The following is a 25,194-nucleotide window of genomic DNA, read 5'->3' as shown; positions in this document are numbered from 1 at the left end:
AATGTTTTTTTTCAGGTGCTGTAGTCATGTCACAACGGCGTCTGTGATCTGCGCTTTGTCCACACCACAAACCGGCAACAGGATTACTCCAAATAGTTTTCCAAATGTCTGAAAGTTGGCTAACAGTTTGTTGCTCAGCCGAGATGCTGAGGATTGACTCATACATGTAAATAGTGCATTGCATATACATTTGTGAGGATTAAATATTTTGAATACAGACACCTCATGAATAAGGCTTCGTGTGATTGTATTCTGCATATGAACCATGTAACTCGTGAGGCAGAATGCCAACACACGTTCCGTAAGTAAACAAGAAGATGACTTACAGTAAATTTGTTCCAAAGTAAGAAAGGAAATAGAAAGTCAAACACTTTCATATCCAGACTCACTCAGAGTTCATGTTCCTTATCTGTAGTATACAGGGCCAGGGCTGGTTCTTACTTTGTCACAGACACACACACACACAGCATTGCTTTTATCTCACTACTGTCACTTTTCCACATCGTAATAAAAAACAATAATGGCTAAATTCCCTTTAGTTGCTTCCGTTTCAGGGACCTTCTACTTCTCATGCTGGATGTGTGACCACATAACCAAAACCAAATAAATGAAATACTGAAACAGACCTCAATCATTGATGGAATGTAACAAAGTACATTTATTTTTATGGTCTTTTTTAATCTAACAACTGTAGCTACTATTTAACTTTGCACATGCAAACTTAAAAAAACTTTTTGGCATGAATTCATTTAAATAGTTGTATGAAGCCCAAAGAGCAAACATTTTCCATTATTTCCCGTTATTTTCCATTTTGTAAAAACCACAAACATTTGTGTAGCAGAGCATAATGCTATAAATAATAAGAGCAGCAATTATGGGAGCACCTAATAATATAGTAATAATTATTAAAATAATACTTACTTAATTGGCTAAAAATGATAATAATAAATGAGTAGCAGTGTCCAGTATGTGGAGTCAGTTCCCTGCAGAAGGACAGAGGAAAAGCACAAACCACAGGAGAATACAGAACGTCGATGACTCGCGTAGTCGTGATATAAATTCATCAGACAGGTTATCATCACAAATCAGACAAATATCTTTATTCCCTTCATTTAGAAACAATTAAAAATCAGAGGATGAATATAGTGAAGTGTGACATTACTTGGCTTTTCTTTGAGGTATACACCATTTCATAACCTTAGCTTATTTTGATTATTTATTCTTCAATAGCAAACATCTGTCACCATTTAGATTTGACCTAAATACCCAATGCTGTTTCTTCATGAGCAACTTTCAGTAAACATTTTTGTTCAAAACTTTTCAAAATGATAAACAAAACAAAACAAAAACCCTATAATCAGTAGAAAAGACTCAAAGTTCACAAGAGAAAAACTATCTTGAGTCATTTTCAAGTTGTCTCATTAAGAATTGAATCGTATTTCATCTTGGCGCATTGATTTGTGGTAATCCCAGGACTTAATGTACTTAGTGTGCTATCTGTAGAAATGTTAAAAAAGGCTAAAAAGTCTGAAGAATGTAGTGCATCGATCAAAGAAACAGACATCATTTGTTGCTTACTCATAAATGCTTGTTAAAAGTTGTAATACTTGATTTAGTTTGATAGTGATTAGTACGAGTTAGTTGTTGCTGGTAATTTGTAAATCAAGCCGGCGAACGGACGAGTCAGGACTTCGATCACTGCGTGTTCTTCCTTTCCTTTTTGTTGTCGCCTCCCAGGAAAGCAGACACAACTCCCGCCAGAGCCATGAAGCCCAGACCCACCCCTACCACCATGCCTGCGGTTTGGACTGCCTGACGCACCTGCAGACACAGAGACACGTTTTAGTATGGGAGCAGTGAGGAGCAGAGTTTTCTTGACACGCAAAACTCAAAATTAACCACAGCTTGGGGTAAAATCTCTTTGGTTTTGGTGATAAGTTTATTCAACAAAAATTAACTTTTTTATTACTAATGATTTTTTTCTCACCATAAAAACTGGTTGGAATCTGTTGTTAACTGACAAAACTTTTCAACTTGCCTTGAAAAAATCAATTGCTAGTTCATGTGATTCAAGTTTAGTTGTCTTTTTTCTGATTGTCACTTCACAGAAAGAAGGTTCTGTGTTTGAGCCTGACGGCCTCTCTGTGTGGAGTTTGTAAATCATTCTTCAGGCGGCTCGTTGAACATGTCCACTTTTCCTCTTCCACACCGAAGTGTAGCATCTACAAACAAAAAGTACCAAATCAAACTTCACCACAATAAATGAAAATGAAGCTATCAAGCCCCCACGGCTTCGTAACAGATCACACTAGAAACCTTTTTTACAGGCAGCTTTCTTTAAAAGATAAAACAGTGTGAAGTTTTGGCCTTTAGAAGTTTCTACACTGCTTTATGGGATAATTCCACTTTTCGTTTCGTAATCCAGTCCGTACCACTGCACTGTTCAGACTCTGTTGACATTTAGAGTTTTGCCTCTGATTAGCTGCATTTGCTTCATTTCTCTCTTGGAGAGAGCTGAAGAGCCACAATATGTGGAAGATCCTAGATTCATTTCTCATTCCATGTTTTTATGATAACGATCCCAAATCAGCTCTACAGACTCGATCTTAAGTGTCTTTATCACTCCTCTGATGTCGGACCACTCTGGCATCACTCTGTCCTCTGGTCCAAAAAATGTCTCGCATGTAAAAGACCCAACACGTCTCGACCCACCTGACGGGACTGGGGCTTGCCGTAGCGCAGCTCGGTGACAAAGTGCTCGCAGTTCCTTTTGAAGACGCAGTACGGCAGCTTCTTGCCCACCCATTGACGGGCCTCCCTCACAATTTCAGGAACCGGACGGGGCTCGTACTCATTGTCCAGGCTGTTGTTTATCTCCCACCGGTCTGTTCCCACCACATCCCACAGCTCCTCTCTCTTCACATAGGCGTTTTCACATAGGACAGACATCATGCTGCTGGCGCCTGCACCCGGGACCTCGGCTATAGGTAAAAAGGAAACGCAGGATGAGAGACACACAGACATAATCGCGTGAGTTCACCAAATGTTGCAGCATCTTTTTTGTTTGGATTAATGAATTATTATCAGGTCAAGGTGCTGGGACTGCTTAGGTTTTGAGTCACAGCCCACGTAGTCGTGTGGCAGGACTCACAGGGTGGGGCCAAGTGAACAACGAAGCCATCGCCAATGTACAAGGCCCAGTGCTGGTAGTTGCCACGGAAGATTTCGATCAAGTCGCCAGGCTCTGGTTTCTGATCAAACTTGGATGAGGAGACAGAGAAAGGGGTTTGACATTGCAATAGACTGTTCTTAGCAACAACAGCAACACATTTGACCTGACTGCACTCTGACATAATCAGGGTTAAACAAAAGTATAATAATACTTTCAAATCATATTAAATTAAATCAATAATAATGTATTGAGCACGTACACATGACCCATAATTGCTTTAACAAACACAAAAACGTATAATCGGGTCTAATCCTCTATGTTCTGATTAAGTAATAAGCATTTCCTGACCAGAGTTGGGGCCATTTCAGGTTCTCTTTAGTCTTGGAACCTTGGACAGGTTTTACTTTCAGCACCTGCAGGGACAAATCATTTTACAGGCAAAATATTAACAAACAACATGAGTTACAATGATATTAAATGAGTCTATGTACACAGCACAGCATTTTATATATTTAATTTGTCTTCTCGTCTGTTCATGCACTTATAAAAAGGTGCCAGGAAAGTGACTTCAGATTTTGGCAGGGAAAGTAACACGAAAACGAAACCTAAATCTGATAGGCAAGAGAGGAGGTGACAGTAAAAGGATTTTAAAAAATCGGGTTTGGCGCAGAAAAAAACCCGTGGCATTTTATATTTCCCAAACTTTCCACACAAAAAAGAGTGAATATCACTTTAATTTTACAGTGATTTTCTGTTTTTTAACCAACAATAGAAACTAAGTACAGCCTCTAACAGTTTGAACAAATACTGAGCATTGGTCTCCATGGCTGTAGGATTTACAGCAGGAATTTTGCTTTTGATTACATTCGTTTTTGGCTGAGTACGGCTAATGATAGACAATAGAGATAGAGTTCACATGGATTATACAGATTGTCTATTAACAAAATGTCCCTGAAGAATAAAGAAAGACTTGGGATGTTACTTGGTCTTTTCGATCGGATAAGAGGCTGTTTTTAGTGGGAGATAACCAAAATGTATTTGTTTCAATTTGAGATAAATTTACAGTTTTAGCAAAGAATACGATGAACCAATACAGGCGACAAAGAGGTCGAAGTATATTAGTTATAAGCGGATCTGTGTCATCGGTCTCCAATACCTTGGGGTTAAAAGAACAAAAAAATACAAAAAAAACAGCGTAGACGTTACTTCATGTAAAAACCACGCGGCATCACGAAAACCGTCCCGGCCTGACCTGACAGCCCGGCGCCGGCCCTCTTACCTCGGGACGACGGTGTCCACTGTCCTCTGTCCACTGTCCTCTGTCCACTGTCCTCTGTCCGCTGTTCGCTGCTCAGACTCTGGGCGGAGCACTGAGAGCGATCAGCTGATCGTTGCTCTCTGCAGCCAGGGCTCAGACCTTCACAATAAAAGCAGCTCCCGCCCCGTTATTATTGATGCAGGAGGCATCAATAACATGTATGCGAAATAAATAGATAAATACACTATATATTCAATAACTATATTATTATTATTATTATTATTATTATTATTATTATTATTATTATTATAAATGTTATTTCTTCCGTCCGTCCCGGGCTATAGGAGATTTGTGCTGTTTTATTGATGTAGCTTTAATAATAGTTTTGTATTATTATTATTATTATTATTATTATTATTATTATTATTATTATTATTATTATTTAAATGAATTGGATCCAACGGGAATATCACAAATTATAGATTTTTTAACAACCTAAATGTCATATGTGCCATATTGAATATTTCATTAATTAGTCATTCCTTTTTTATATTGATTACGGGCTTTGTAAAACCAATTGCACGTACTACCTCAACGCAAGTGGACAACTATTTTGTTATATTTATATACTGTTTTTGTTTTTGACTTGCCCTTAACCAAATTGCCATCTATGTTATGTTATTATGCTGTATTGTATTGTATATGGAGCCTGGCCTCAAACTTTTCATATTTAAGTGACAACATTAATAACACAAGTGATGATATCTCAAAAAAAAAAAAAGATAGATACAAGGTTTTTTTGACGGAACAATAAAGGTAGACACATAAATACAAGATCAAAGCAGATCTCTGACAATAACTGAGTCATGGCCACTAGGTGTCGCCAGTGGCACCACGTGTCCGTGTCTGGTGTCCTTTCCTGAGCGACGAAGAAGTTCCTTCTTCCGGCTTTGTAGCACCGTTTCTGTGTGGTTCTGTCCTGAAGCGAGACAGAGGAAACAACTGAAGACGGTCGGAAGTGTTCACCTCGAAGCCCCGTGAGCCGAAGAGGGAGGATTTGATGCGACTGCTCTGATGTTAAAAGACCAAGCGATGTCGGTGGTGTTTGACGGGAGTCCGCTGAAAGCGATGCAGAGCTCCCACACTCACAGCCCGCACACCGCCCCGAGGTGAGTGCCGGAGGACCGGAGCCTTCAGACCCGCAACTCACCTCGACGCGAGTCTGCTTCTGCGTTGTTTAAATTATTATCTGCAGAGACACTGATCGGCGACACTTTGACGTGTCACCACATTGTTCTGTGGAGCCAAATCACTGAGAGAGTGACTGGATTGACAACAGGCGTCAATGTTATTCAGATATTTTTATGAATGCATGTACACGCATAACAAAATGATAGAGCCCACAATGACTAATACACAACAGCACGTAGAATATTTTTGAACTGGAGCAAAGCACGTATTAGAAAAGCAGTGTCCAACACATTTTGGGTTAGATTTGATATATTTCGGGCTGCGGTGAAACTAAGTAAGTACTGTTTCAATTATTTGGAAAATAGTGAAGCAGATCTGCTTTACAGACCGCTGAGGTCAAATCACTGAACCCCAAATATTCAGATTGAAAAGAAACAAAACAGAGGAGAGCATACAAAAAACCATCAAAATCCGATATTGAAAAGCTTGTGTGCATTTGTCATATGATTGATACTTTCTTTAATTGATTAATAGGCTGCCAAACTGTTGAGGATTCATTTTTTGTATTACAACTAATTGATTACTCATTCAATTGCCCTAGGACTAATAGATTTATTGCAAAATGACCTTATTTATATATTTGTATTAGAGCCACAGCCAACTTTAGATAGTCATTTGAATTGTTTAATGACTGAAAAGATTATGATATATATATATATATATATATATATATATATATATATATATATATATATAGTTTGGTTTTGGGTCTTTGGTCAAAGCCAAGCAGTTTGAAGATGCCACTCAGGGCTGTGAGATGTTGCCATTGGCGACTAAATGATTAATTGAAATCTGGAATGACAAGAATTGTTACTTATACCCCTTAAATATCTGTTTCGTTTTCTTGTATGAATACATTGTATGGGTAGTCTCAATTTAACCTTCCCCTCTCACACACATACAGACACACATCTCGGTTTTTTTTCATTCCTTTGTCTCATCATTTCTGCATTTCCCCTAGTGCCCAGGAACTATCTCAGGAGATCAAGTCCTTTATCAGTGGCGTTGACACCGTTCAGGGCCGGAAGCTCAGTGTCCGGGAACACGCCCGCTGTGCAGTCCGGCTGCTGCGCTCAGTCCCGGCCTGTCGAGGGGCTGTGCTGGAGCATCTGAGGGGTGTGTACGATGAACACGTCTCGGCCTTCCTGCACAACCTGGAGACAGAGGGGAATGGCGGCTCTGGGGTCAGCTCCAATCTGGAGGACATCATACAGGTGGGACACACCAAAATCATAAAGTGATGAAAATATTAAGGTTAATAAAGATTGAAGATATACATTAAAGGTTGCATGCCAAATCAACTGCCAATCTCTCATAATTATAGGTTGATACTCAAGAAACTCCTGGTCACAATTATTTCTCTTTGTCTGTAGGAAGTCCATGGCGTGCTTTCAGAGTTCATCCGACTCAACCCCCGGGCCTGGGCCCCCCTGGTGTCTTCCTGGGCGGTGGACTTGTTGGGCCAACTGAGCAGCAAGCACGCAGGCCGCAGGGTGGCCCCCCACTCCTCCAGCCTCAACGAGTTGCTCCAGCTCTGGATGTCTTGTGCTGCTACCCGCTCCCTCATGGAGGCCTACTCGCAGTGTTTGGCCGCCATGCTGGCCTGGTGCCCTGATGCCTGTGTTGATGCGCTGTTGGACACCTCGGTTCAGCACTCCCCGCATTTTGACTGGGTGGTGGCTCACATTGGGTCTGCCTTCCCCGGTACTATCATCAGCCGAGTCTTGGCATGTGGACTTAAGGACTTCTGCTCTCATGGTGCCAAGGACCAAGGGTTAATGGTGATGGGCTTGGAAAAAGGTAACAGAGTGCCTAAGATCGGCTCTGTTGTGGGAATCCTAGGACACCTCGCAGCGCATCACTCAGACAGCATCAGGAAGGAGCTGCTCAGGATGTTTCAGGAGAGCTTGAGTCCATCAAGCCCCCTTTCTCCCACTTCATCCTCCACTTCCTGGGAGAGTTCCCCTCAGCTTCGTCGAGCTGCAGTGCCATTTCTGCTCCAGCTGGCTGCCATGTCCCCTAACCTCTTTGGTGCTGTGTCTGCAGAGCTGGTCGAACTGTTACGCCCCCCTGTCCTGCTCCAGCTGCAGGCCTTGCTGCAGGGCCTCCCCAGAGAGGAGCTGGATAACATGCTGGGTCTTGCTGTCCACCTTATTAGCCAGAGTCCGTCAGGAGGAGCCCGTGTGCTCCGTTTTCTGGCGGACACTGCGACTCCGGCCTCAGTCATCATCTCTGGCCCAACACCGTCCCCGCATGAAGGAGTCAGAGAAGGCTGTGACCGCCTCCTCCAGATGCTGCTTCTGCATCTCCACAAACTGGTCTTCAACCGCTCAGATGGAGTTGAGGGAAATCCACATCACTCTGCTTCGTCTCAACCCCAGAGGGTCATCCTCTTCTTGGAGGAGCTGCAGTCTCATGTGGGTGAGCTCTGTGCTGAGACACTGCGACTGGAGAGAAAACGTCACCTCTGGCTGCACCAGCTTCTGTGTCTGCTGTCCATCTATGGGGGTCCCAGTGTGGCCACCGAGGCCCTCTGCCAGCTACTCACCCAGGCCCGCAACCCAGAGGAGTTGGCTCTGGCCTGGCAGCTTCACACCACCCTCTCCTCTTGCATGGCAGGACTCATTCCCACTGCTGTAACTCGCTGTGTGGCCCAGATCCACACACACACCCTGGGGCCTCGGCAGCTGAGGCAGCTGCTGCTCAACTTGGCTGCAGCCATCCAGAGTCAGGATGAGGAGAGAAGAGGATCAGCTAGTGCTCAGTCCTCCATGGCCACCCAGTTGGGTTCAGCGGTCTCTGTACACCTCCATGATTTTGGCCCACTCCTTCTCCACGGTGACCCAGCTGTATCTCATGCCACAGTGCGCCTCCTGTCCTGTAGCCCCCTCCCTCGGACCTTCTGCCCAGCACACCTGCTCCTGCTCTCCCGTGCCGCTGTCACTCATTTCTTTCAGGCACTTCGTAGAAGAGGAGAAGCGGGGAAGGTGGGTAAAGATGGGGGACAGGCGGGCGAGGCGGTGAATTGTTCAGTCCTTCTCCTGTCCCGTTTAGCGGTGTACTCTCCGCTCACACTCAAGGCAGTGCTTCAGCAGCTGGTTGAGGGAGCGCTGCATAAAGGCAACACTGACCTGTTTGGAGGGCAGATTGCAGACATGTCTGGTGCCCCTGTGCCTTCCCCCTCTGTGACCCCTGATGTTGGAGCCTCCCTGCTTGACATCAACTGTCGGTTCGGCACCACTGTCAACTTTTCTGGCAGCGTGTGGTCTGTATTTCATGCTGGGGTAATTGGCAAGGGGCTGAAGGTACGCTCTGACATACAGCTGCCTGACCCATCTGGGGTCATCCAGGTGAGTTGGACATTTTTTTATACTTGAACAGTTTTTTTTGCAAAATATGGGTTGGATAAAAGCAGTGCTGTCAAAGCAATATGCCAATTGCCGAGTTGATTTTCGAGTGGGTCATGAATTCACACATTGAACATTTTCTCTTCGGTTTGTTTCAAATTTAAAACTACATTTTCTAGCAAACATTTCACAGGACAGAAATACTGGAGGTAGATGTAAGTTCTGTATGTTGTAAACACTGCAACTATATTTGCAACTAACAGAAATGTATTGATTTGTATGCTTCATATTGATTCCTGCATGTGATTATTATCAACAGTTCTTGAAATTCATCAAACAAATACTGTTTTAATTCACAGTTTGGGTGTGATTATGTGTATTTGGGGTTTGATGTGCTGCAGCAGAAAAGACTGAAAATATGTCAATGTGTCCCCATCATTCCTTCTCTCTGTAGAACATCCAGACTATTCTGGCTGTCGTGGTACAGTGTTGCAGCTCCTCTGGTCTCAACGGCTCTATGAACGGCTCACGTCCAGCATCTGACCCCGACGAGCCGCTGCCCATCAACGCCGAGGCAGCCAAGGTTGTTGCAATCACACTGGTGGAAAGCGTCTGTCCGGATGTGGCCAATGGGGAGCTGTCTTGGCCCCCAGAGGAGCACGCCCGCACCACGGTGGAGCGAGACATCCACATTCGACGCTGGTTTGAGGCCCACCCGGTGATTTTCCCTCTGCTTCAGGTGGTGGCAGCTGGACGTCCGGCTCTCTGCTACTGCTCAGCTGTGCTCAGAGGCCTCCTAGCTACTCTGCTGGCCCACTGGGAGGCGTCCCGTGAGATGTCATCCACAGACTCCCCGTGGCACCTTCAGGCCTCCTGCCTTCTGGTGTCCTGCATGGGAGAGGGCCAGCTCCTGCCTCCTGTTCTGGCCAACGTCCACGAAGCCTTCCCCCACCTCACTCCCTTCGAGGTGAGGCTGCTCCTCCTGGCTGTGTGGGAGTATGTGAGGGGCAATGGACCAATGCCCCAGAAGTTTGTCTTCAGCTCAGAGAAGGGCCTGTTCTGCAGGGATTTCTCACGGGACGGTGATGTGGCAAGATACGTGGCACCGATTCACAGCGTCCTGCATAAAAACATTGATAGATTGGGACACCTGTGCTGGCGGTTCCAGCTCTAAGATAAGATGAACCTTTATAGATTTACCTGTAGGGGAAATTCAAAAGGGTAGTAGGGAGCAAACTGTGAAGAGCGTGTGACGTGGAATAAATAGATGCAGTAAAATAGATGTAGTACTTACATTGCTCAGAGAGTGGACTGCCGTGTTCTTCACTTTTATTCTTGTGTGTGTGTCTTCTGTAACATTTTTCGACTTTTCTAACAAGTTGTTATTGTGAGAAAGGGACATGCAAACAGGCACACATGTACAATAGTGTGTTTATACAGAATGTCCTCACAAAAAACAACCTTAATAAGTCATTTTTGGTTTTGAAAATACAACATGCTTTGGCTAAATCATTTATAATTTTGTGAAATTTTCAGATTTTTCATGTCCTAAAATTGTGGCTGCAATCTTTCCTTGTTTTTTTCAACAAAATAAACCCTCATTTGTTTCTGAGATGCGTCTTGCCTTGAGCATCGTGGTTGATGCTAAAATGATTCATTCATGGGGATTCATGTGATCACCACAAAGTCTAACTACCACATTTTTTATATACCATAAATCATCCAAGCCAGTGGTTTCCAAATATATTCACGATACAATAGAAAGCACTATATCACAGGGAGATGGTTCGTCCTTCTTAGAGCCTGATTTAAAATTCTCAGAAATAAACATAATTCTGTGTAGTAGAATGAAGTGGTTTTTTTTTATCACCTTCCAGCTCCTGAGAGGCATATTGCTGAGGTCCTGATCACCAGAAGCCCTGTCTTTGTACTTGGGTGGTACAAAATAACACTAATGTTTTAGAATAATATTCACCACAATTCAACACAACAAACTAGTATTAAAAAAAAACCAAACATTTTGTTTTGCTTTGTAGCCCTTGAGATTATCTGATGGGTAGTCACTGTATAGTTATTGAAGGACATGTCTAATTAGTTGATATTTTACTAAAAATATATATCTATAATTTTGTTTCCCAAATTCTGCCATGCCAGTGCTAAAGATGGGACAAAGATGTGAATGGTCAGTGGACTAATTAGTCCTTTGAAAAATTATGAATTGGTTGTCTTTTTGAATATTTTGATAGTAGATTAATTGTTGAAGTTGTTTTTAGGCCAACGCACACACATTTAATGGTTTCAGTTTTGCAAATATAACAACTTGCTGATTTTCTTAAAGCAAAGTGATTATATTAAATATTTTTGTGTTGTGGCATGATTGTCGGACAAAACCAGACATTTAATTACATAAGTCCCAAGGACACTGTGATGTAGGCTAAACAAAATAACCTAGAAAATAATCTTGAGTGATTAGTATGAAGTACGAATTATTAGTTGCAGATTTCATTTTTAGGAGAATGTTTTGGCTGACGTGGCTCATGTTTTTTTCCCCTGCAGCACTGTTGTATTGAATTACATCAGTCCTCTCCTGTTTTAAACACTGAGCACTGGAACAAATCCGGGACAAGTGTGTGCACTACAATGACTGGAGCTTGGCGATGACGTGTCATCCATTCATACGAAGTTCACATGTTCATTTTTATCACAAAACATAAACAATTACACAGTGATAGAAAATAAAACAGATTTTAAATAAAATTGATTTGAATTTGAAGAAGAAGAAACAAATCCGCATTATATTTAATAGCACAAATATTCCTGCGCGTTGCGGCCACTCTTACTTTATAACGATCTTTGACGTAGACTGAAATGGGCGGAGTCCACCGGGAGCATTATCAAGATGGCCTCCTTCGCTGAGAGGTAAGACAAAGCAGTTCCGCTCTTTCGTCGCGGAATTATCGTTTGACTGATACATTATAAGTGCGGGGAAGCCGGTGATTATTGCTCCGGGTGCACGCTCGGTAAACGTGTCGGCCAAGTCAACATTCCGGGGTTTAGCGGCCGCCAGAAAGGAAAATAAAGCAGGAATAAAGCCGCGATGCCCCTCAATTGAATTAGCGGCTTGACAGGAAGCCTGTTAGCACGATGAACCGTCCAAACGGCTGAATAACGACCACGCCGCTGTCAAACAGTTCGGCATGAATGTGTCCGCAGAAGACTAATACATCACTGCTGCCACATTCATGAACAATAGGTACTGTTTTGGTTTTTTGTTGTTTTGCTTTTTTTGTAATCCCCATTTAAGCTAGCACACATTAGCCGACACGTTAGCTAATGCTGCCGCTGGGCATCGTTTCACTGCGTTGACAGCGAGGACTGGAAACAAGGCTGGCTGTCGAAACACTCTGGATACGGTGTGAAACGTTGACGTGTGCGAGGGGACGGGACATGGTTGACAGCCTGCGACGTTTGTCTGGCGCTGCCTTCCAACTGAAGAGAGCGAAGTCCGTCCGTCCGTGCGTGTTTCATAATGCCCGTGTTGATGTCGGACTCGGGCATTGCTCAACCAAATGTGAATCATTAAAGTGGAGAGGCGAACACTGGCAGCAGCCGGACCACGTTTGAATTGAGGTCGAGTCCTCCGTGTCGTTTGTAGGATGGCGTCTGCCTTGGTGCTGTGGCTGGCCGTGTACCTCAGCGGGACGTGGGCAGTGGACAAGGGCAACTTCAAGACCTGCGACCAGAGCTCCTTCTGCAAGTGCGTGCAAGCAAAATACATTTACACTCGCAAAAGTGTGAAAACCAAACTAACAAACTGGTGCCTTTGCTTGGCTTCTGAATTTCAAACAGGCGTCAGCGAGCGTTGAAGCCTGGTGAGTCTCCCTATCGAGCCCTGCTGGAGACCATGGAGCTGACCAACACCAGGCTCACCCTGCAGCTCATCAATGACAACAACAAGGTAGGTGGCACACACACTTACCATTTCATACAAAGTCTTCTTTTGTATGTTGTCCTCCTCTCAAAACTTCCCTCCTGTCCACACTGGCTTATTAAGCCCGTTTCCCAGAGTGACCTCCCTCCCTGCTCCAGCAAAATTTGACATTCACAAATTAGTTTTTCCTTCCTCCGTGTATCAAAACCAAATGCCCTAATATGGTAAACTAAGTGAAATGCCATTTGCCAACCTCTGCTTTAGTGGTTATAAGATAATAATGACATTCCTCTGCACCCTCCTTTTCTTCTCCTGGATCCCCCCCCCTCTCTCAGGTGCATCTGCTGCTCGAGCTCTACCGTCTCCAGGGAAACATAACGAGGGTGAAGATTAACGAGCTGAAGCCACTGAAGCCTCGCTACGAGGTCCCAGACGTGCTCATCAGGGAGCCGCCGACTGAGCCGTAAGTCCTCTCCTCTGATCCGCCGGTGTGTGCGTGGAGCTTTAGATATTAAAGATCTGGGAAAGATTAACAATCTGTATCCGTACTTACCATTGTGAGTTTTATCAATGTAGCCAAAACTCACACTTTTCCACTGCTACCTCCATTTGGAAAGGGAAAAAAACAAATTCCCTCAAGATGCTTTAACAGGTGAAGGAAAGGAAATATCAGGATCAACAATAATAGAATGAATGAATGGCTGAATTCCATGTTCCATTCCTGGGACACAGAACAGAACAGAGACATTTAAAATTGGCCATTTAAAAATGTTATCAAAATTTTAAACATAAAATCATATCATTTTTAAAGTTTTACCATAACCTAAACCTGTGCTTAACCAACTGTGAATAATCCAAACAGTTGCTGTGAAAAAGGCCAATAAAGTCAATAAGTGACTCAAAGGTAAATGTGAATTGAAGAATACTACATTTTTAATTGACTCCAAATATTGAAACGAAACATATTTGCTCTTCTCTATAGGTTGACGCATGTACCCATGGGGCATTGCTCGACTGTAAAGGTGGCAGGAAATGTGAGAATTACACTGAAACAAAATAAGCCACCTTTAAAAAAGCGCCAATCTCCTCAGATAATTGCTTTCTGAATTTATCTCTCAGAATCTCATTTCAAACTTCCAACTGCAAGTTTATTCTGGCTTCAACTGGGTTTGATAATAGCGTTAATGTGTTTGGAGAAGATAACGGGTTGATGATAAAGGAGTCGGACGATTCAAATTTTCCCGACTTTTCTTTTTCAAAACTAAAATCCTCTCTTGACCCTCACCTCCTCTCTCTGCCTCAGCCTGTCTCTCTTGTCTCAGGACGAGAACGGGGTCGTGCTGTCCCTGGGGGTGGAGTCTCAGAGGGTCATTATTAGCGCCCGGCCCTTCCGACTGGACATCGTGGAGGGACATGAAGTGCTGATGTCGTTGAACTCGCGTGGCCTGCTGGCCTTCGAGCACCTGAGGATGCGCAAGGACACGTGAGAACCACGCATGCACACACTTTTACAAATACACGCCCTCTCTTTTAATCCACATGGATGATTTCTATTTTTGTTCCCATGAAATGGTTTGTTTTTGAGTATTGTCTCTGACTCAATGTTCTGTCCTCTTCTCCCTATCATCCTAGTTTCTCCTATAAAGTAACTAGCACAGTGGCTAGCGTGTGGGATAATATCAAGAGTGTATTCTCTAGGTAAAGACCCTTAAGATTTGTAAGTGTGTACTCTGTTCTTGTGCCAATGCTGCCAGTAGTGACATCAGATTTAGGGACGCCCATTACATTAAGTTTTGTATTTACCCTCAAACAAGTGTGACTGGATGCATTTGATTTGATCCAGAGTTAATGGGTTAGTCCATCCCCGACCGTCATTGTCCTTGTGACAGAAACTAAGGATGTTGATTTTTATGATTTATTTTTTTTATGAAATTAAGAAAATAAAAATCATCCTAATCATCAAAAAACACGTTCACTTAGAGATTACGCTGTAGGGTCAACATAGACTTTTCTGTGATTGTAATGTATCTGATTAACTAAACACACCCCTCTAGTGTCACTTCAACAGCTCGTCTGATAAACTGATCTAACACTGCTACTGCATGACTGACTTAAGTCTCTCGGCCATTTATGTTGTCTGAATTTATTAGTTACGCTTTGCTCAGTTAACAGAGAGAGCTAGCCGCACTAGTTGTCAAGTAATGCTACTACTGAGTGTATCCTGGATTAGAACAATGTATTTCTGCCTTCACACACTTGTAGTCTGTGTCCCACCAGATAATCTCGTCCACTTAAAACTCAACAGCAACATCTCTCTTTGTGGTTAATGCTCATGTTTGTATTTTTTTTTTCTAGGTGTAAATTGGGGCCATTTAACCTGAGAACATAATTGTTTCCTATGAGCTTTACCAAACGTAAAAAACAAACCTCTGTCACATCTGCCTCTTGCATGTGTGCTGCTACAACTGTGTGTGACTACAAAAAAAAATGTTTGCAGTTCAAGGCTCATGTGAAGGGTCTTAAGTGCCATGGCCTGGAGTACACCTTCGTGGAGGATCAGTTAGTCCTTTTGTAAGGAGTCTTTTAGGTGTTACATGCTGCAGCCTCTAGAGCTCCTTACTCACAAGGCCTAGCTTGAAATAGCCACAAGGCAGGGAGTTGCTCAATCCCCTTTGTCATTAAACGTAGGTCATTTAATACTGTGTAGTGTACTTCATTGTTGTTAGTGTGGAGTCAGGGGGCAGACACCAACCTCCCTATTTTTGTGTCCTTTTCCATTTTTATCATACTCCCATAAGTTGTCGCTTTTCGCAAGATATCATGGTTTTGTCAGAATGTCTCATCTTTCTTTTTCCCATATCCCCCGCCTCACCCCTCCCTCCACTCTCTGTGCCATGGAGCAGTCAGGCAGACCCAGAGCCCGAGAAGGAAGAGGAGGCTGATCCAGATAACCAGGCCGAGGTACCGCACAATAGAATACAATTTATTTTCCTCTTCCACTCTTATTTTGAGGAAATGATTTCTGCACTGTATCTCTGCCTCAATCTCCTCTCGTAAATTTCTGTTCTACCCATTTGCCTACCAGACAGCAAAAGAAGAAGAAGAGAAAGTAGAAGAAGGGATGTGGGAGGAAACCTTTAAATCACACTCAGACGGCAAACCTAATGGTAAGTCATGATGCTTTCTGTTTGTGCTTGTTTGTTTGTTGAGTTGTAGCATGGTCCTTTTTCAGACCAGTTTCTCTAACTGGTTATGGGTTTTTTTCACCCCACAGGTCCATCATCTGTTAGTTTAGACTTTTCGTTGCCAGGGGTGGAGCACGTATACGGCATCCCTGAACATGCAGACACCCTCAGGCTCAAAACAACAGAGTGAGTGGCAACACCAGGTCATATTTCTCACACAAAATGGATATGTTGTCTTCCATATTGCTTGGTACTTGTACAGTGCAGTGCACGGGATCAAGCCTGTTGTGTTTGTGTGTTCCAGTAATGGAGATCCCTATCGGCTCTACAACCTGGATGTGTTCCAGTATGAGCTGTATAATCCTATGGCCCTTTACGGGGCTGTCCCTGTTATGTTGGCCCACCACGCCCAGCGGACCACAGGTGTCTTCTGGCTCAATGCTGCTGAAACCTGGGTGGACATCAGCTCCAACACCGCTGGAAAGGTTTGTCTTTTCCTCTGCAGAAAACTTTTCAGACAGCCTCTGTCATTTTTATTGGAGGAACTTCACTTGCAGTTTGGCTGCAGGAACTAATTTTAAGTTTTTCCTTTTGGATTCCTGGGTCAAAGTTTGTTTAAGAACAATGGCAACTCTCTGCCGTGTCCTTTTTATTCAACTGCCTTTTCTCTTCCCAGACGGTGTTTGGGAAAATGCTGGACTATGTTCAGGGCTCCAGTGAGACGCCACAGACAGATGTCCGTTGGATCTCTGAAAGCGGCATCATCGACGTCTTCATCATGCTCGGACCAACACCCAAAGATGTTTTCTCTCAGTATGCCTCCCTTACAGGTAGGAAGATGGATGATACATGAACATCTCTTTCAAAGTAGCACCTTCTCCTTTCAATACATATTCTTCATACTCACGTAAATGTAAAGCAAAAGTATAAAGAGATCGCTCATTACTTACTTTTAACTGCATAGGAGCTGTAATATCAGCAATAATTCTGATTTTACAATTGAATCCACTATTTTTAACTTGACTGTTTTAAAAGAAGAAATACAGCTAATTATTTATATAAACTGTGCCCTTCCAAATCCAGTTTGAAAATAATTAGGAATAGAATTTGATAATAAAAAAACGTATTCAGCACAGACGCATTTAATGATTATAATTTGTTCATTTAAAGTTTAATGTTTTACTTACTGAAACCAGCATGGATTTTTTTAGCCTAATAAATATCAGATATCACCTACCCTCATCAGTCGCACTTTGTCTTCTGCTGTGGTCTTACCTCCTTCTCATGTCGTCCCTCAGGCACCCAGTCCTTCCCTCCCCTGACATCTCTGGGCTACCACCAGTGCCGCTGGAACTACAATGACCAGGAAGACGTGCAGTCAGTAGATGCCGGCTTCGACGAGCACGACATCCCCTATGACTTCATCTGGCTTGATATTGAGCACACGGATGGGAAGCGCTACTTCACCTGGGATCCACACAAGTTCGCAACACCAAAGGAAATGCTGCAGGGTATCATGGACAAGAAGCGTAAGGTACAGATGATGAATAATCCAGCGCCACTTAACCAGCAGTCAATGTTATGGTTACTTTTTGGACTTTTTTCTCAGAAATCTTTACACTGTCAATACTTTCTGCTACATTTCCTTTTTTTGAAATCATTCCTTTTTAATAGATGGTGGCCATTGTTGACCCTCATATCAAGGTAGACAGCAACTACAAGATCCATAATGAAATCCGTTCTCGGGGTTTCTATATCAAAAATAAAGATGGTGGAGACTATGAGGGCTGGTGCTGGCCTGGTAAGAGACTGACCCCTTTACATCAATCACCAGAAAATCTGTAGGAAATTATTTTTGGAAATATATTTTATGAATTGAATCTTCACTGAGAAACATTTTAATTTTAACTGTTGGTATAAAAATATATTCCTTTCTGTTCTTCCTTTCTCTCCTGGGGATGGATGATGTCCTTCAGGAAGCGCCGGATATCCAGACTTCACCCGTGCAGACATGAGGGCCTGGTGGGCCAGCATGTTCGCCTACGATCAGTATGAGGTGAGTGTCGAGACCACTTCTGAGAAGAGATACTAAATATTTGGCATGCCTGGTGCCGGCTTCTATAAGAAAAGACAATGATTGAAAAACAAATATACACACTGATAAGCATGACACAACAAACATTTTAAAACCCTTTTTGAAAGAAGTATCACTAAAACGTCCAGTGGAATTAGCATTTTTTAAAGCCACTGATTCTGAATTTTTAGGTATTTGAAAGAATTATTCACTTGTAATTTCTGTGCCCAGATTTACCAAATCTGGTCATGGATTTAAAATGGCACTCTGTAATATGGTTGGTCTGGCCTTGAGACATCCACAATTTTTGACCACTCTCCAGGGTTCCATGGAGAATCTGTACACGTGGAATGACATGAATGAGCCATCGGTCTTCAATGGGCCGGAGGTCACCATGCACAAGGATGCGATGCACGGAGACTGGGAGCACCGGGACGTGCACAACCTCTATGGCTTCTATGTGGTGAGTGCACGCAATTCATCTATGGCTTTGTGTGGAAAAACTGAGCCCATCTGTATGAGCATGAGCATGACTGTTTCTACTATCACTGTGGGGAAAAAATTTGAAAATTTCTACTCTCCTGATTACCATGTGTACAACCTGCAGCAAATGGCAACAGCTGAGGGTCTGATCCAGAGGTCCGGAGGAGTTGAGCGGCCGTTTGTCTTGACCAGAGCCTTCTTTGCTGGCTCACAGCGCTACGGTGAGCCCTTCACTGCTTTTGCTAATCATTCTAAACGCAACCTAATTTTTACTACTCCTGGTTAGAAAAATACACACAAGCTCAGATGTATTGTTGGTTACATCCGTCACACCTCCCTCCCCTATTTTTGTCAGACCAGTGTTAATTTGTTTGTTTTTTTAAATAAAATACACTAGAACATTAATTACACTAATTTAAAACTTACTGTTAAGAAGGCTGTTTTGTTGTAAGATCTTGAGTCACTGTTTTTTTGGTTCTGCAGGTGCTGTGTGGACCGGAGATAACGCTGCAGAGTGGGACCATCTGAAGATTTCTATCCCCATGTGTCTGAGTCTGGGCCTGGTTGGAATCTCTTTCTGTGGTGGTGAGTCTAATCATGTTTCTGTTTGCTGCTACGCTGGTTAGTTGTCAAAGTAAAATTACAAACTTGTTTAAAGAACAAAATGTCGAGAACATGTCGGTCACCTTTTTAAATCAGTTGATATGTTTGTGTGTAAATGGATTTAACAATATTTAAATGTACGTATATCAAAAGGGGCTACTAATGATGCTGTGAATGAAGTGATGATACACTTCACAGCAGACCTTAAAATATATTAGACAAACCATCACTTTTTAATGCCACATTGTTTAGTTAATAAACACAGCTCAGAACATTTACAGAAAACGCGAGTGTCATGTTTTAGCTTCTCATAAAGTTGAACTTTATTCCTCAAAAGAGTTTTGTGAGAAACTGCATATTTAAATAGCTGTTCAAAGTCAATACTATCTGGACTATTCCAACTTGTTCAAAGGTCTAGTAGATTTTTAAAAAAATTTTTTTTAAACTGTCTGACCTTTAGAGCTCATACTTAACTTCTAAAAAAAAGTTTTTAGCTGCGTCATCCTTTAGAACATGTCCAACTTGCAAACAATTTAGTTTACGCTGACTGTATGTTTCATACACTGTTCAGAGTATGAAAATTCATGATCAGATCGGTTGTTTTATGACACCACATTAAATAAAGTTGATTATGTACAAGAAAATCACACATGAATTCCCTTTCAGTTCCAGCCTCTCAAGATGTTGTTTTGTCTATTTTCTCTCTGAAGTTTGACTAACTTTTAACCCTCTCCACCTCCAAGCTGACGTTGGTGGCTTCTTTAAGTCACCAAGCACGGAGCTGTTGGTGCGTTGGTACCAGACGGGGGCGTATCAGCCGTTCTTCAGGGCCCACGCCCACCTGGACACACCTCGCCGTGAGCCCTGGCTGTTTGGTCCTGAAAACACGGCGCTAATCCGTGATGCGGTGCGCCAGCGCTATACCCTCATGCCCTACTGGTACCTGCAATTCTACCAGGCACACCGCACTGGACAGCCCGTCATGAGGTGAGGAGAGGCGAGGGGAAATTGTGTCTCTCATGATTTCACTTATTTACTTTGGTTAAATTTTATTCACCGCAAATCTCAGCATTATGTAATGTCGTTAACTAAAGTATTGGATCATGTCAAGCTCCCACACAGTAAAAACATATTCTGAATTCCTTGTTACTCTTCTCTGCTCACTTGTGCATTTCTGTTGCAGACCTCTGTGGGTAGAGTATCCTCAGGATCCTGCTACTTTCGCACTGGATGACGAGTTCCTAATCGGTGAGACACCGCCAAAACTCAATTATTTTCTGGAAATTTCTTACAAAAACAATTGTTGATCAAATTAAATGGAGAATATCTACAACTCGGCTCAAAAACAACTGGGATGTTGTTATTGAACCAGAATTAAATCAGACGTATTGATCGTCTCCACTGAAGTTGTTTAACTTTGCTGCAGGGAGAGACTTGCTGGTGCACCCAGTTACTGAGGAGGGAGTCAGGGGAGTCACCGCCTACCTGCCGGGTAAAGATGAGGTAAGAAGAGTAAACAGGTTTAAACATCTTAGCGTTTCTGTATCACACCGTTATCGTTGCGCTGAACTTCAGCATTAAACTTGAATGGTTCTGTCAGTAACACATCTGCAGATGTCTACGATCTTGATTTGTGGTCAACTGTTGTCCTGTCTTTTCTGTGTGTTTGTTCCTCAGGTTTGGTTTGATGTCCACACCTTCCAGAAGCACAACGGGGCCCAGAACCTTTACATCCCTGTCACCATCAGTTCTGTAAGACAATCACAAAGATGTCCACAGTGCTCTCATACTTCACTACATCTGTGTGAAATGATTTGGCAATCATTTACAGAGCACATATTTCTGCATGTCAAAGCCTTTAACAGTTGGTATTGTCCTTTATTTCTCAGGTTTTAATTTGAAGCCTTCGTTTTCTTTTCAGATCCCCGTTTTCCAGCGTGGGGGCTCCATTATTCCCCGGAAGCTTCGAGTTCGCAGGTCATCCTCCTGCATGGAGCACGATCCCTACAGTCTATATGTGGCTCTTAACCCCCAGGTAACTCAGAAGTGTAAACACACACGCACACACACAGCTGTCATCTGCTACTGCTGTGACATGCTGCGTGCCAAGTGCCACACTGTCATCCTTAAAGTTTTCATCTTTTGTCTGACAGAGAACTGCCGAGGGTGAGCTCTACATCGACGATGGCCACACCTTTAACTATGAAAAGAAGGAATTTGTGCATAGGAGGCTTTCCTTTGCCAACAACCTTCTCTCTTCTGTGTAAGTATTTCACTTCAGCTGATAACTCTGCCTCTCGTTGGCTATAAATCCACCCACAATTGGTCCTTCAGGAAGTTTCAGATGTAATATCCTGGAAATTATAAAACATAAAAACACTGTAATGCAACCTAAGACATGTTAGTTCCTGTGACAAAAGCATAGATAAACAGCAACAATGAGAATATGAATGAGATTAAGTCCTACAGTTTGTGTGTAACTATTCCGAATTTGCATTATAGGTCATACTTTTATAACTGTTGAATTGTAATCCCTCTTAAATTCACGCCTCTGCTTGTTCCATAGTGATCTGGCCCCAGATGCCCAGTTTACTACCCATTCCTGGATTGAACGTATTATAATACTGGGAGCGAGTAAGCCCAGTAAGGTCACCCTCAAAACTGCTGGTAAGTGCTTTACAATGGATTCCTCACGTTAGTGCTCTTGGGTTGATTCATATAACTGTAGAGACTGTATACTAGCAGAAGGAGTGTTGACATGCCTCTAACTATTTCACAAGTGGCAGTTCAACTGGATTTATACCATTTTGTTTGAAGAGGAGGATTTTTTTTTGTTGTCAAAAACATGTTTGCACTAACATTAAAATGCAACTTCACCTCCAGCTCTACTACATGAAATATCCAACAAATGTAGAGCGACGCACCAATAATTTCCTTTATATAATAATGAGGCCAGACCACAGTTTGTCTTTAATCACCATTTCCCCAGTTTGAAAATTAACCCGCCCACATGTGATTTGATGATGTTGAGACGACCCAAACAGTTGACTGTGAGCATTGGCCTTGCACGGTCCAAGACAATTTGAAACACCGGACGGCGTCATGAGCCATGTTCAACCCATGAAATGCTGATTTTTTTAAATAAATTTAGTAAGAAAGGTGATATTAAAACCAACATCAATGAGTTTCATTACAGCACAGTCATATCATTAGGTAATTAGGTTTAAAAACACAATACACATTTGATTGGATGACGTAACAGCCAGGTGGTAATGAAAGGTAAAGTCATCTAGTGACAAAACACCCTTCCCAAAATAATAATACTGAATGACTCTAAACTTTGTGCATGTGGCATCTCCAGTAAAAGAAAATTAGACGGTTAGAAAACGGCTGTAGAAATGTTTTCTCATCTCAAAATAGATGATATATCACCTGTGTAATTTAGTACAAAGGCTTTCAGCTTGGGTGCTGCTTCCTGAGAGTGGTTGTTTTCTGACTCAGTCAAATTGTGCCTCTAGAAGTACAAAGATCTTATTATCCCATAATCTGTTTGAGTATATGAGATTTTCTCCCCACAGACTTTCTCTAACATTGTCTCTGTTTCCTTTTGCAGATGGTCAGGAGAGCCACATAGATTTTGAGTTTGATGCCTCCATGTCTGTGTTGACGCTCCGCAAGCCCGGCATGAACTCAGGGGCAGACTGGACAGTGATGTTGCAGTAACCACGGAGGAGGAGCAGGAGTAGGAAATGACTGAAGTGGACTGAATGGGAGGAGAGAGGAGTGAGGGCACTAATACCTAAGACTAACTAAAGCAAGACAACAGGATAACCACCATGGAAAATAATAGGACACACACACACACACACACACACACACACACACACACACACACACACACACACACACATAGACCACATTACATCTCGGCTTTGTCCCTCTTCTCTCTGTTCAGTCGCACTGTAATACCTAACAAAAAGGGGTTAATACTAGATAGATAATTATGTTTGTAAATTTTTTAGAAAGCTCACAAATGAGTGACAAAACCATGACATTGTAACGAATCTTTTGGGTTAGAAAAAATATTCAGGCACTTTTTGTTGTGTGATTGTCGTCTTGGTTTTCCATCACAAGAAAAATCACTGTAGGGAGATAGTTTGCTAATTAAAATGAAGGCTCACACTCACAGCACATGGTCCACCTGCTGGTGATACCCTGTATCTGTTTCTGACCTGATGCCGATCACACATTCATTCCATTCCTCTTATTAAGTAAAGCACTTCAATCAAGGCAATTAAGTGCTCGACCTTCTTTACACGCACCATAATTCGTAAATGTGTGTGTGGGGAGTTTCTTAATTTTCCTGATACTGAAAAATATAAAGAAATGATCGACTTTCTTACCAATGCTGGTTAGTTTATTATCGTTTAGCCTCTCCCTGAATTTTAGTGATTGATGTGCATGGAAATGACTCATTATCACAGCGTCACTATACAAGTGATCGGGTCATTCTCGCGGAGGGTGTATTCAGCTGTTTTGAACAAACTTGGCTATGAGAATCACTTCAGGGGACTGAAGCACTGACAGTGTGGATCATCCTGATAATGTGCTTTTTGTTTTTCTTTTTCAGCATTGTTTACTAGACTATGTTTAATGCACTTGAGGAAGAGTGAGAACTTAAAAGTTTTTTAGATTTTCATGTGTTACTTTGTCAGGACTGTCCAGGATTTCCAGTGCGTCATTTGCATCCTAATGAGCAGGTTACATTTAATTCTTGACAGGTATTTCTTGTGCAAATATCTATGTAAATTTCTTTGATTTACATAAAAATCCATTCTAAATGCACACTGATCAGGCATGACTGTTCAAATGATTCTCTAGAGCCTCTGGTTTATGTCCAATCTTGTCAAATCATGTCTATTTTTAGAGGGTTGTTTGTTCTGAGTTTCTTATAAAGTTACATGTTGATGCAGTTTTGTTTGTGATGATTTGAAGTGGTGAAAATGGAAGTGAAGGAACAAATTTCAGCTGTCAATCAAAGTTGTCAGATGTACTTTAAAAGTTGAGACCAAGTGATAATAAAGTCGACCAAATGTGAAAGAAGTCCCTGGTCCCAGTGTTCTTTACCTACTACCTTTAGTGGGATGCCATTTCTTCTAACGTGTCAACACTAAGTTCGTTTGGATCTGAAAAATTAACACTTTGCTAAACGTTATGAATACTGCTGTGTATTATTAGACATGGAAATGGTCCCTTCAGTAAATAAATGTCTAATTTTTCACATTTTCTTGAAGTAAATTGACAGTCTTAGTTTGTTAAACCCATTATGTTAACTACCACATACAATTTGAACTTTTAACTGGAAACTTTATATTGGAACATATATTTTTAGAATTACCATTTGTACAGTGGCATAGACTGTATATACAGTGGACAATACAAAAATCTTGTGATTGTGATTGTTTCTCCCAAAATCAATCTACTTGTATCCAGTGGTGAAAGAAGTACTCTGTTTAAATATCTTAAGCATGTGAAAGTGGCACTACAGCATCTAGAAATACTGTTGGACGTATCTATTTATCTACAATTTAACTAGTATATTTATCAAATAAATGGAGTATATGGTACAGTACTTGTCTCTTCTATCTGTAGTGGAATATTAATATGCAGTGACGGGAAAGGGAAATACTCAAAGTACATTAAGTCTCTACTCAAATGTACTTCATTACTTTTCGCATCTGCTTGTCATTCATTCCACATTTCAAATTCCTCAGAGAAATAGATGAGAACCAAAATCTGTCCAGAAAATGCGATGGAAGCGACGTTTCTTTAAAAAAAAAAGAAAAAAAAGACACGTGTTCAGTTGATGGTAGGAAAAGAAAAAGAAAAA

The 25,194-nt window shown here is 42.1% G+C and overlaps 3 protein-coding genes across 6 annotated transcripts; 2 read left to right on the top strand and 1 right to left on the bottom strand.

Moving 5' to 3' along the window:
• Positions 1-1,072: 1,072 nt before the first annotated feature.
• Positions 1,073-4,560, bottom strand: LOC118319602 (phospholipase A and acyltransferase 3). 2 transcript variants are annotated; one of them, XR_004796057.2, is made up of 6 exons: positions 4,452-4,560; positions 3,521-3,585; positions 3,152-3,260; positions 2,713-2,981; positions 2,039-2,222; positions 1,659-1,821 (listed from the first exon to the last, which is right to left on the bottom strand). XR_004796057.2 is itself a non-coding variant. In XM_035650111.2 (5 exons), exons 2-5 carry the CDS (start codon positions 3,533-3,535, stop codon positions 1,696-1,698), a joined length of 519 nt encoding a protein of 172 aa, XP_035506004.1. In that variant the 5' UTR covers positions 3,536-3,585; positions 4,452-4,555; the 3' UTR covers positions 1,073-1,695. The 2 variants fall into 2 exon arrangements, 1 of the variants encoding a protein (XP_035506004.1); XM_035650111.2 differs by lacking the exon at positions 2,039-2,222 and having other exon boundaries at positions 1,073-1,821; positions 4,452-4,555.
• Positions 4,561-5,363: 803 nt separating this feature from the next.
• Positions 5,364-10,640, top strand: ints5 (integrator complex subunit 5). The gene is made up of 4 exons (XM_035650102.2): positions 5,364-5,599; positions 6,643-6,895; positions 7,055-9,031; positions 9,483-10,640. Exons 1-4 carry the CDS (start codon positions 5,505-5,507, stop codon positions 10,200-10,202), a joined length of 3,045 nt encoding a protein of 1,014 aa, XP_035505995.1. The 5' UTR covers positions 5,364-5,504; the 3' UTR covers positions 10,203-10,640.
• A 1,201-nt stretch (positions 10,641-11,841) lies between these two features.
• On the top strand, positions 11,842-24,407 carry ganabb (glucosidase II alpha subunit b). Of its 3 annotated transcripts, none has more exons than XM_035649978.2 (25): positions 11,842-11,947; positions 12,684-12,785; positions 12,878-12,986; positions 13,295-13,422; positions 14,263-14,442; positions 14,592-14,657; positions 15,863-15,920; positions 16,045-16,126; positions 16,234-16,330; positions 16,449-16,629; positions 16,821-16,974; positions 17,443-17,678; positions 17,819-17,945; positions 18,121-18,200; positions 18,541-18,681; positions 18,826-18,922; positions 19,185-19,286; positions 20,048-20,291; positions 20,488-20,552; positions 20,731-20,807; positions 20,982-21,056; positions 21,226-21,339; positions 21,458-21,567; positions 21,871-21,971; positions 22,918-24,407. In XM_035649978.2, exons 1-25 carry the CDS (start codon positions 11,928-11,930, stop codon positions 23,025-23,027), a joined length of 2,856 nt encoding a protein of 951 aa, XP_035505871.2. In that variant the 5' UTR covers positions 11,842-11,927; the 3' UTR covers positions 23,028-24,407. The 3 variants fall into 3 exon arrangements, with proteins under 3 accessions (XP_035505871.2, XP_035505870.2, XP_035505872.2); XM_035649977.2 differs by lacking the exon at positions 11,842-11,947 and adding an exon at positions 12,397-12,543; XM_035649979.2 differs by lacking the exons at positions 11,842-11,947; positions 14,592-14,657 and adding an exon at positions 12,398-12,543.
• The last annotated feature ends 787 nt before the right edge of the window (positions 24,408-25,194 follow it).

This window comes from Scophthalmus maximus, chromosome 9 (genome assembly GCF_022379125.1).
Source record: "Scophthalmus maximus strain ysfricsl-2021 chromosome 9, ASM2237912v1, whole genome shotgun sequence".
Lineage (NCBI taxonomy): Eukaryota > Metazoa > Chordata > Actinopteri > Pleuronectiformes > Scophthalmidae > Scophthalmus > Scophthalmus maximus.
This window is presented reverse-complemented; position numbering and strand designations above follow the sequence as displayed.